Source organism: Bombina bombina, chromosome 11 (genome assembly GCF_027579735.1).
Source record: "Bombina bombina isolate aBomBom1 chromosome 11, aBomBom1.pri, whole genome shotgun sequence".
Lineage (NCBI taxonomy): Eukaryota > Metazoa > Chordata > Amphibia > Anura > Bombinatoridae > Bombina > Bombina bombina.
In genome coordinates this window covers 197,395,269-197,407,726 of record NC_069509.1, presented here as the reverse complement: position 1 = coordinate 197,407,726, position 12,458 = coordinate 197,395,269, and the positions used below count along the sequence as shown (strand labels likewise).

Genomic DNA, 12,458 nt, shown 5'->3' with positions numbered 1-12,458 from the left:
GTTCCCACTCCCCCGGATGAAAAGTCTGGCGACTCAAGAAATCCGCCTCCCAGTTCTCCACTCCCGGGATGTGGATTGCTGACAGGTGGCAAGAGTGAGACTCTGCCCAGCGAATTATCTTTGATACTTCCATCATTGCTAGGGAGCTTCTTGTCCCTCCCTGATGGTTGATGTAAGCTACAGTCGTGATGTTGTCCGACTGAAACCTGATGAACCCCCGAGTTGTTAATTGGGGCCAAGCCAGAAGGGCATTGAGAACTGCTCTCAATTCCAGGATGTTTATTGGAAGGAGACTCTCCTCCTGATTCCATAGTCCCTGAGCCTTCAGAGAATTCCAGACAGCGCCCCAACCTAGTAGGCTGGCGTCTGTTGTTACAATTGTCCAGTCTGGTCTGCTGAATGGCATCCCCCTGGACAGGTGTGGCCGATAAAGCCACCATAGAAGAGAATTTCTGGTCTCTTGATTCAGATTCAGAGTAGGGGACAAATCTGAGTAATCCCCATTCCACTGACTTAGCATGCACAATTGCAGCGGTCTGAGGTGTAGGCGTGCAAAAGGTACTATGTCCATTGCCGCTACCATTAAGCCGATCACCTCCATGCATTGAGCTACTGACGGGTGTTGAATGGAATGAAGGACACGGCATGCATTTTGAAGCTTTGTTAACCTGTCTTCTGTCAGGTAAATCTTCATTTCTACAGAATCTATAAGAGTCCCCAAGAATGGAACTCTTGTGAGAGGAAAAAGAGAACTCTTCTTTTCGTTCACTTTCCATCCATGCGACCTTAGAAATGCCAGAACTAACTCTGTATGAGACTTGGCAGTTTGAAAGCTTGAAGCTTGTATTAGAATGTCGTCTAGGTACGGAGCTACCGAAATCCCTCGCGGTCTTAGTACCGCCAGAAGGGCACCCAGAACCTTTGTGAAGATTCTTGGAGCCGTAGCCAATCCGAATGGAAGAGCTACAAACTGGTAGTGCCTGTCTAAGAAGGCAAACCTTAGATACCGGTGATGATCTTTGTGAATCGGTATGTGAAGGTAAGCATCTTTTAAATCCACTGTGGTCATGTACTGACCCTTTTGGATCATGGGTAAGATTGTCCGAATAGTTTCCATTTTGAACGATGGAACTCTTAGGAATTTGTTTAGAATCTTTAAATCTAAGATTGGCCTGAAAGTTCCCTCTTTTTTGGGAACCACAAACAGGTTTGAGTAGAACCCTTGTCCTTGTTCCGACCGCGGAACCGGATGGATCACTCCCATTAATAACAGATCTTGTACACAGCGTAGAAACGCTTCTTTCTTTATCTGGTTTGTTGACAACCTTGACAGATGAAATCTCCCTCTTGGGGGAGATAATTTGAAGTCTAGAAGGTATCCCTGAGATATGATCTCTAGCGCCCAGGGATCCTGAACATCTCTTGCCCAGGCCTGGGCGAAGAGAGAAAGTCTGCCCCCCACTAGATCCGGTCCCGGATCGGGGGCTCTCGGTTCATGCTGTCTTTGGGGCAGCAGCAGGTTTCCTGGCCTGCTTGCTCTTGTTCCAGGACTGGTTAGGCTTCCAGCCTTGCCTGTAACGAGCAACAGCTCCCTCCTGTTTTGGTGCAGTGGAGGTTGATGCTGCTCCTGTTTTGAAATTCCGAAAGGGACGAAAATTAGACTGTCTAGCCTTGGCTTTGGCTTTGTCTTGAGGTAGGGCGTGGCCCTTACCTCCTGTAATGTCAGCGATAATTTCTTTCAAACCGGGCCCAAATAAAGACTGCCCCTTGAAAGGTATATTAAGTAATTTGGACTTAGAAGTAACATCAGCTGACCAGGATTTTAGCCACAGCGCCCTACGTGCCTGTATGGCGAATCCTGAGTTCTTAGCCGTAAGTTTGGTTAAATGTACTACGGCCTCCGAAATGAATGAATTAGCTAGTTTAAGGACTCTAAGCCTGTCCGTAATGTCGTCTAGCGTAGATGAACTAAGGTTCTCTTCCAGAGACTCAATCCAAAATGCTGCCGCAGCCGTAATCGGCGCGATACATGCAAGGGGTTGCAATATAAAACCTTGTTGAACAAACATTTTCTTAAGGTAACCCTCTAATTTTTTATCCATTGGATCTGAAAAAGCACAGCTATCCTCCACCGGGATAGTGGTACGCTTAGCTAAAGTAGAAACTGCTCCCTCCACCTTAGGGACCGTTTGCCATAAGTCCCGAGTGGTGGTGTCTATTGGAAACATCTTTCTAAATATTGGAGGGGGTGAGAACGGCACACCGGGTCTATCCCACTCCTTAGTAACAATTTCAGTTAGTCTCTTAGGTATAGGAAAAACGTCAGTACTCGCCGGTACCGCAAAGTATTTATCCAACCTACACAGTTTCTCTGGTATTGCAACGGTGTTACAATCATTGAGAGCTGCTAAGACCTCCCCTAGTAATACACGGAGGTTCTCCAATTTAAATTTAAAATTTGAAATATCTGAATCCAATCTGTTTGGATCAGAACCGTCACCTACAGAATGAAGCTCTCCGTCCTCATGCTCTGCAAGCTGTGACGCAGTATCAGACATGGCCCTAGTATTGTCAGCGCACTCTGTTCTCACCCCAGAGTGATCACGCTTGCCTCTTAGTTCTGGTAATTTAGACAAAACTTCAGTCATAACAGTAGCCATATCTTGTAATGTTATCTGTAATGGCCGCCCAGATGTACTAGGCGCCATAATATCACGCACCTCCCGGGCGGGAGATGCAGGTACTGCCGCGTGAGGTGAGTTAGTCGGCATAACTCTCCCCTCGCTGTTTGGTGAAATTTGTTCAAATTGTACAGATTGACTTTTATTTAAAGTAGCATCAATACAGTTAGTACATAAATTTCTATTGGGCTCCACCTTGGCATTGGAACAAATGACACAGATATCTTCCTCTGAGTCAGACATGTTTAACACACTAGCAATAAACTTGCAACTTGGTTATAATCTTTTTTAGCAAAAACGTACTGTGCCTCAAAGAGGTACTAAACGATTAAATGATTAAATGACAGTTGAAATAATGAACTGAAAAAACAGTTATAGCATCAAACTTTAAAACAACACAACTTTTAGCAAAGGTTTGTTCCCATTAGAAAAATAACAATAATTAAATTTGACATAAAAATTACAGAGCAACGTTTTTATTCACAGTCAATATAAAATTCTCACAGCTCTGCTGAGAGAATCTACCTCCCTCCAAAGAAGTTTGAAGACCCCTGAGATCTGTCAGAGATGAACCGGATCATGCAGGAAATATAAGAGTAACTGACTGGAATTTTTTTGATGCGTAGCAAAGAGCGCCAAAAACGGCCCCCCCCTCACACACAGCAGTGAAGAGAAACGAAACTGTCACAATTAAAACCAAACAACTGCCAAGTGGAAAATAATGCCCAAATATTTATTCACTCAGTACCTCAGAAATGTAAACGATTCTACATTCCAGCAAAAACGTTTAACATGATAAATACTTATTAAAAGGATTAGTGACCTTTAACAGAGTAGTTCCGGTGAAATACCATCCCCAGAATACTGAAGTGTATACATACATGTCATTATAACGGTATGGCAGGATTTTCTCATCAATTCCATTCAGAAAATAAAAACTGCTACATACCTCAATGCAGATTCATCTGCCCGCTGTCCCCTGATCTGAAGCTTTTACCTCCCTCAGATGGCCGAGAACAGCAATATGATCTTAACTACTCCGGTTAAAATCATAGTAAAAAAACTCTGGTAGATTCTTCCTCAAACTCTGCCAGAGAAGTAATAACACGCTCCGGTGCTATTGTAAAATAACAAACTTTTGATTGAAGTCATAAAAACTAAGTATAATCACCATAGTCCTCTCACACATCCTATCTAGTCGTTGGGTGCAAGAGAATGACTAGGACTGACGTAGGGGGGAGGAGCTATATGCAGCTCTGCTGGGTGAATCCTCTTGCATTTCCTGTTGGGGAGGAGTTATATCCCAGAAGTAATGATGACCCGTGGACTGATCACACATAACAGAAGAAATATCGATCTGCCGTGGGATTCCTCAGCAGCTCAGAGCGGCGATCTACATGAAGTATCTTATACTTAAGGAATGAAAGTCCCCTTTATTTATTTCAATAGTCAATCCTAGCGTTTCAGAAATGCTAGGATTGACTTCACTTAAAGACTATCCCCACAACTAATGACATATACCTTACACACTAAACAAGTTCTTATATTAGCTAATGATTGTCTCTCATGCAGCGTCACACGTGTCTAGTGTAACTGGCTATTTTATAACAAAAAGGAAATGTATGCTTACCTGATAAATTTATTTCTTTTACGATATGACAAGTCCACGGATTTCATCCTTACTTATGGGATATCGCCTCCTGGTCAGCAGGAGGAGGCAAAGAGCTCCACAGCAGAGCTGTATATATAGCCCCTCCCTTCCCTCCAGTCATTCGACCGAAGTTAGGAAGAGAAAGGAAAGGCCAAGGAGCAGAGGTGACTGAAGTTTAACAAAAAATAAACACCTGTCTTAAATAACAGGGTGGGTCGTGGACTCGTCATATCGTAAAATAAATAAATGTATCAGGTAAGCATAAATGTCCTTTTCTTTTACAAGATATGACGAGTCCACGGATTTCATCCTTACTTATGGGATACAATACCAAAGCTATAGGCCAAGGATGAAAGGGAGGGACAAAACAGGAACCTAAAGGCACCACTGCTTGAAGAACCTTTCTCCCAAAAACAGACTCAGATGAAGCAAAAGTATCAAATTTGGAAAATTTGGAAAAAGTATGAAGAGACAACCAAGTTGCAGCCTTGCAAATCTGTTCAACAGAAGAATCATTTTTAAATGCCCATGAGGAAGCCACAGCCCTAGTAGAATGAGCCGTAATTCGCAACATGGATGATACTCTTCAGCCAAAAAGAAAGAGATGTAGCCGAAGCTTTCTGACCCCTACGTTTCCCAGCAAACACAACAAATAATGAAGATGTTTGCCGAAATTCTTTAGTCACCTGCAAGTAGAACTTCAAGGCACGGACTACGTCTAAATTATGTAACAGACGTTCCTTCTTAGAAGGGTTAGGACACAAGGAAGGAACTACAATTTCCTGATTAATATTCTTGTTAGAAACAACCTTAGGAAGAAAACCAGGTTTGGTACGTAAAACCACCTTATCAGCATGGAAAATAAGATAAGGAGAATCACATTGTAAAGCCGAAAGCTCAGAAACTCTGCGAGCAGAAGAAATAGCAACCAAAAATAAAACTTTCCAAGATAATAAATTAATATCTATGGAATGCATGGGTTCAAACGGAACCCCTTGAAGAACATTAAGAACTAAATTCAAACTCCAAGGAGGAGCAATTGGTCTAAACACAGGCCCGATTCTAGTCAGAGCCTGACAAAAAGATTGAACATCTGGAACATCTGCCAGACGAATGTGTAGCAAAATAGACAAAGCAGAAATCTGTCCCTTTAAGGAACTTGCTGACAACCCTTTCTCCAATCCTTCTTGGAGATAAGATAAAATCCTGGGAATTCGAACCTTACTCCATGAGTAACCCTTGGATTCGTACCAATTAAGATATTTACTCCACATCTTATGGTAAATCTTTCTAGTAACAGGTTTACGTGCCTGAATCAAGGTATCAATAACAGCATCAGAAAAACCATGCTTAGATAAAATTAAGCTTTCTATCTCCAAGCAGTCAGCTGTAGAGAAATTAGATTTGGAAGATAGAAGGGTCCTGAATGAGAAGGTCCTGCCTCAATGGAAGCCTCCTGGCTTCTACGTCCACTCCTGGGATGTAGATTGCTGACAGATAACAAGAGTGAACCTCCGCCCACTGAATTATCTTGGATACTTCTGTCATCGCTAAGGAACTCCTTGTTCCTCCCTGATGTAAACCACAGTCGTGATGTCCGACTGAAATAGGATGAATTTGGCCGAAGCCAACTGAGGCCAAGCTTGAAGCGCATTGAATATTGCTCTCAACTCCAGAATGTTGATGGGAAGTAGAGACTCTGCTCGAGTCCACACTCCCTGAGCCTTCAGAGAATTCCAGACTGCACCCCATCCTAGTAGACTTCAACAAACAAGTGTAGAACAGCACCAAAGGAGGAGTGCCCGTGAAGACAGGTGAACTGCCCCTTCACCAAGTAGTAATTCAAAACAAGGAAGGTGTCCACAGCTCTCCAATAGTAGAAATAATCTTTATTAGGACATATAAATTAGATTTTGCTAATTTATATGTCCTAATAAAGATTATTTCTACTATTGGAGAGCTGTGGACACCTTCCTTGTTTCCATCCTAGTAGACTGGCGTCTGTTGTCACTATCACCCATGAAGGTCTGCGGAAGCACGTCCCTTGGGACAGATGATCCAGCGACAACCACCAAAGAAGAGAGTCTCTTGTCTCCTGATCCAGATCTATCTGAGGAGACAAATCTGCATAATCTCCAGTCCACTGCCTGAGCATGCTCAGTTGTGGAGGTCTGAGATGAAAACGAGCAAACGGAATGATGTCCATTGCCGCCACCATCAATCCAATTACCTCCGTGCACTGAGCCCCTGATGGCCGAGGATTGGACTGAAGGGTTCGGCATGTATTCAGAATCTTTAACCTTCTGACTTCCATCAAGAAGATTTTCATGGATATGGAATCTATTAGAGTTCACAGGAAAGGAACTCTTGTCTGTGGAATTAGTGAACTCTTTTCTAGATTCACCTTCCACCCATGAGTCCTTAGGAAGGACAGAACCATGTGAGACCTTGTCAGTTGGTAAGACGCCTGTATTAGAATATCGTCCAGATAAGGCGCCACTGCAATGCCCCTCCGTCTGAGAACCGCTAGCAAAGATCCTAGAACCTTCATGAAGATCCTGGGTGCAGTGGCCAAACCAAAAGGAAGAGCCACGAACTGAAAGTGTTTGTCCAGGAAGGCAAACCTTAGAAACTGGTGATGATCTCTGTGGATAGGAATGTGAAGATATGCATCCTTTAAGTCCACGGTAGTCATATATTGACCTTCCTGGATCAAAGGAAGGAAGAATTGTTCGAATCGTCTCCATCTTGAAGGATGGGACTCTGAGAAACTTGTTTAGACTCTTGAGGTCTAAAATGGGTCTGAACATTCCCTCTTTTTTGGGAACCACGAAAAGATTTGAGTAAAAGCCCTGCCCCTGTTCCTGTATTGGAATGGGACAAATTACTCCCATAGTGGAGAAGTCTTTTACACAACGTAAGAACGCCTCTCTTTTTGTCTGGTCTACAGACAATCGTGAAAGAAGAAACCTTCCCCTTGGGAGGGAATTTTTGAACTCCAGTTGATACCCCTGGGATACGATCTCTAGTGTCCAGGGATCCTGAACGTCTCTTGTCCAAGCTTGGACAAAAAGAGAAAAAGTCTGCCCCCTACTAGATCCGGTCCCGAATCGGGGGCCGCCCCTTCATGCTGTCTTGGGAGCAGCAGCGGGCTTCTTGGGTTGTTTACCCTTGTTCCAAGCCTGATTGGGTCTCCAGACGGGTTTGGCTTGTGCCAAGTTCCCTTCCTGTTTAGTGGAAGAGGAAGAAAGGATTCCCTTGAAATTTCGAAAGGAACGAAAATTACTCTGTCGCCTTTGTTTAGATGTCTTATCCTGAGGGAGGAGGTGACCCTTACCTCCCGTAATGTCAGAAATGATCTCTTTCAATTCAGGCCCGAATAGGGTCTTTCCTTTGAAAGGAATAGTCAAAAGTTTCGATTTAGAGGATACATCGGCAGACCAAGATTTTAACCATAAAGCTCTACGCGCTAGAATGGCAAATCCTGCATTTTTAGCCGCCAACCTAGCGATTTGAAAAGCGGCATCTGTAATAAAAGAGTTACCCAGCTTAAGGGCCTTAATAATGTTTAGAATTTCCTCTAAAGGAGTCTCAGTCTTAAGAGACTCCTCTAAGGCGTCAAACCAAAAAGCGGCCGCAGTTGTAACTGGTACAATGCACAACGTCGTTTGTGATAGAAAACCCTGGTGAATAAAAAGACCCTCCAATTTTTTATCCATAGGATCTTTGAAAGAACAACTGTCCTCAATAGGAATAGTTGTACGTTTAGCCAGGGTAGATATAGCTCCCTCCACCTTAGGGACTGTTTGCCAAGAATCCCGAACAGTGTCAGCTATAGGATACATTTCCTTAATAATAGGAGAGGGCGAGAACGGGATACTCTGTCTTTCCCATTCCCGCGAAATAATTTCCGAAATTCTCTTAGGTACTGGAAACACATCCGAATAAGCAGGGACACCTCTAAATATTTGTCCATCTTACACAATTTCTCTGGTGGTACCACTATAGAGTCACAATCATCCAGAGTCGCTAAAACCTCCCGAAGTAACAAGCGGAGGTGTTCCAGCTTAAATCTAGAGGACATGACGTCCAAATCAGTTTGAGGTAACGCACTCCCCGAGTCGAGGAGTTCCCCCTCAGACAGAAGTTCCCTACCCCCCAACTCAGATCCCTGTGAGGGTACATCGGAGATAGTCATCAAGGTGTCAGAAGTTGAAGGTACCACATGGGTCTCAGTTTTGCTACGTTTGCCCTGTAACACTGGCAACTTAGACAAGACTTCTGTGAGGGTGGATGACATAACTGCAGCCATATCCTGCAAGGTGAATGAAGTAGATGCCTTTGAGGAACATGGCGTAGTTTGCGTGGGCGTTAAAAGGCTGTGACGCTTGGGGAGAAACTAGCGGCATACCCTGAGTCTCATTGGTCTGAGAGCAATCACCAGGCATATCTGTATTAGAAAATATTTTCTCTATGCACTGTAAGGCCCTCTCTAAACAAGTGTCACATAGGGTAACAGGGGGTTCCACAATGGCATTTAGACACATAGGACATGTGCTTTGTTCAATGTCCTCCATGATACACAGAAAAACAAGCAAATTTGGTCGTTACAAAAATTTTCTAGCACAGAGTAGGTAATGTGTCTTTAAAAGAAAAAACGGTCTCTGTAAAAAATGTCCATATAGGCAGATGGACCGAAAAAAACAACCTCCTTAATTAATCTTATGTACTCCCTTTGTCATATAGCTTTAAGGGGAAAAATAACACATTTTTAAAAGAGAAAATTTTAGTCACCCTGCCGCAGCTCTGCTGCGGCTCCTACCTCTACCTGTATCGAGACTTCTCGCCCGGTGCACCACGACCGCTTGCACTATATTTCAACAAGCTCACTAGGAGCCGTGAAGAAAATGCTGCTGTCGGAACCCAGTAGAAGAAACAACTGCGCGAAAGCGCGCTAACACCAACCCGCCCATCGTGGGCGTAAAAAAGTTACGGAGAGCTACAAACAGAGCCGCCATGTTTTGGAGTCATAATAAAGCAAAACAAAAACTGCATACTCCTATACTCCTCCCAGCGTCAGCCTATATATTCAATCCAACTCTGAATAAAAAGTTGCCCAAACATTTTGTGTCACCACCATCCCCCAGCGCTTCTAGTCCTTAACCTGTCTGAGTCACACTAGAATGTCTGGGAAACATAAGCAATATGACGGTTCTCAGACCCTGTATTAGTGAGAATCTGCATAGTGCCACAGATAAAACAATATGACAGTTCTCAATCTCTTAGCATTAGTGAGAATCTGTATACTGCCCAAATGAAGCCTTTAAGCTGATAGAAAACAAGGTTATAGCACAGTCACTTCTGAGATAAGCTGCAGAGCCCCAGAAAGAAAAGACTGCACTTACCTTCATGTTGAGGAACAACATGAGAAATTAACAGTGTCAAGAGTTCTCTTCTCCCTCCTGAGGTCCTATGAAGACAGATAGGCCTTAGTTAATTCTCTCTAAGACCAATACTGAAGAGCAGTATAATGATGGGAGGCACAATGCAGGGTAAAACCTCACCAGTTCCCATAATCATAACTTCCAGAAACTGCTCCTCTAGAAAAATAGTTTAGATTCTTCAATCAAGAGTTTTTTATTTTTAAATGGTGCCGATGTGTACTAACACCTCACTTTACCTCTCTCCTTTCACTAACGCAGGAAAACAGAATGACTGAGAGGGAGGGAAGGGAGGGGCTATATATACAGCTCTGCTGTGGAGCTCTTTGCCTCCTCCTGCTGACCAGGAGGCGATATCCCATAAGTAAGGATGAAATCCGTGGACTCGTCATATCTTGTAAAAGAAAGCAAGATATCAGATTGTTTAGTTCCGTGACCCCCATAGGTGATTCTGTAAAGTACATACAATATTCAGCATTTGTTCCTAGAATTGGAAGATTTATTAGATCACTTGTACACAAGATAAAATGCAGCATATATTTAATTATTTGCTCACAGTACAGGAAATAGTTTGTACAAAAAGCATTAGCACAGGGCTTGTTTCTGACTAAAAACCTGATGAGCAAAAACTCGCCGGCATGCAGAGAAATCAAACAAACAATCTGTCAAGTATAATGTATGAGTCTGTCCTTCACATGCCAAACCTGCGATAAACAGCTCACAAGGTAAAATGTGTTTTCGAAAAAAAAAAATGATTTGGGGGAGTAATGACAAGACAACTTACATCATCTCAGATCGATGACAAATCCGGCTTCATCCAAACGTTGTGTGCCCCCTTTGGCGCCCAGCTCGTGGAGCACGCAATGATTGGAGGAAGGCCAGATCGCCATCGATATACTAATGAAAGCAGGAGCTGCGGGCAGAGGATCTGGTTATGTTTATCATATAGCAAAGGTATTTTTACAAATAAATGCCTTTGTAAAGTTTAATGAACGAAAGTGCCCGTTTGTAAGATTATTTTTAGTTACCGGGCACTTAATCATTAAACTTTACAATCACTCCATACATTAATGCACACAGCAAAGAAGGAGTGTAGGTAAAAATGAAACTGTCAGATCTACTCTCCTATCATTTTTATTCACAGCGGTATAACATTACTGTAAATGCATGCGTGCATAAATATACATAATATAAACAGACACACACAGATTAATCTGCCCTCAGTTTAACAATGTTGTATTTAGATGTTAATGCTTACAATGCAGAGTTTCTGCCACTCTCCCAAATCCCCCTATGGGTAAACGCCTTTTAAACATGAAGGCAGAACTTACTCTCAGTGACATTCACTGTATAACTGCAGATCCGCATACAGTACTAAGCTTTTATTTAGAGCTCTGAGCAGTGTCTAATCCAAGTGATATAGAGGAGAGAGTTGCATATACACCAGCAGCATTTGGCTGGAACATAAAGAAAACTTACTGCGGCTACCAAGCTGTTCTCTGACACAAAGATGACGCTCAGTAAGGGCAGGAACTCTGTCTTCAGCTGTGAGACACTAGAAGAAGACAAAGCCGTGATAGCGTATAGCACTTGTGTAAACTGCAGCAACAAGGTGAGCGTGTGAACACAAACGTTAGATTCATGGGAACATGATATGGCACAGCACGAGAATGATTCATAAACGTCCTTGCTTATAAGAGTAATCTATATAATAGTATTATCAAAAACAGAAAATTAAAAGGAACATTATACACTAGATTGTTCTTTGTATAAATGTTTTGTAGATCTATTTAAATCTCTAGATTGTAAGTTCCCACGGGAATAGGGCCCTCAATTCCCCCTGTATTTGTCTGCAAAATGTTTTCTTTTATTGTATTGTTTCTCCATTGTACTGTTATCCTTGTACCCATGGGCAGCGCTGCGGAATCTGTTGGCGCTTTATAAATAAAGAATAATAATAATAATAATAATAATAATAATAATAATAATAATAATAGCAGCCTATACAGGAGGTTTTTTTTCTAAAATGTACAGTTGTGCTTATTTTTAAATAACATTGCACTGATGTTCAGACACCTAACCAAGTCCAAAGTTTTAGAAGTATAATGATGTCAACCTACTCCAGCTTGCTTCTGTTTGAGGATGGGGAGAGTGACTGCTTTTTTTTGCTATAGAACCATTTTCAGTGGGTGTTCCAGCTAATCTTTTCAACAGAGCTAAACTGGGAGTTTCTAAGAAAGTTTTTAAGCCGTTTTATACTGGATTTTCATATCAGTATCTGTACATATGCTGTATAGTAGTGTCTATTACATGCAGTTATATGACAATTAGTGTATACTGTATATTTATATCAGTATCTGTACATATTCTGTATAGTAGTGTCTATTACATGCAGTTATATGACAATTAGTGTATACTGTATATTTATATCAGTATCTGTACATATTCTGTATAGTAGTGTCTATTACATGCAGTTATATGACAATTAGTGTATACTGTATATTTATATCAGTATCTGTACATATTCTGTATAGTAGTGTCTATTACATGCAGTTATATGACAATTAGTGTATACTGTATATTTATATCAGTATCTGTACATATTCTGTATAGTAGTGTCTATTACATGCAGTTATATGACAATTAGTGTATACTGTATATTTATATCAGTATCTGTACATATTC

General features: G+C 42.0%; 1 protein-coding gene across 2 annotated transcripts in view; it reads right to left on the bottom strand.

Moving 5' to 3' along the window:
* Positions 1-11,328, bottom strand: part of ARPC1A (actin related protein 2/3 complex subunit 1A) — a gene marked incomplete at its 5' end in the record, with an annotated part of 32,509 nt that extends 21,181 nt beyond the window's left edge. For both annotated transcript variants that reach the window (XM_053694616.1, XM_053694617.1), the window contains 1 exon segment: positions 11,253-11,328. In XM_053694616.1, the coding sequence (XP_053550591.1) occupies positions 11,253-11,328 (76 nt within the window).
* Positions 11,329-12,458: the final 1,130 nt, after the last annotated feature.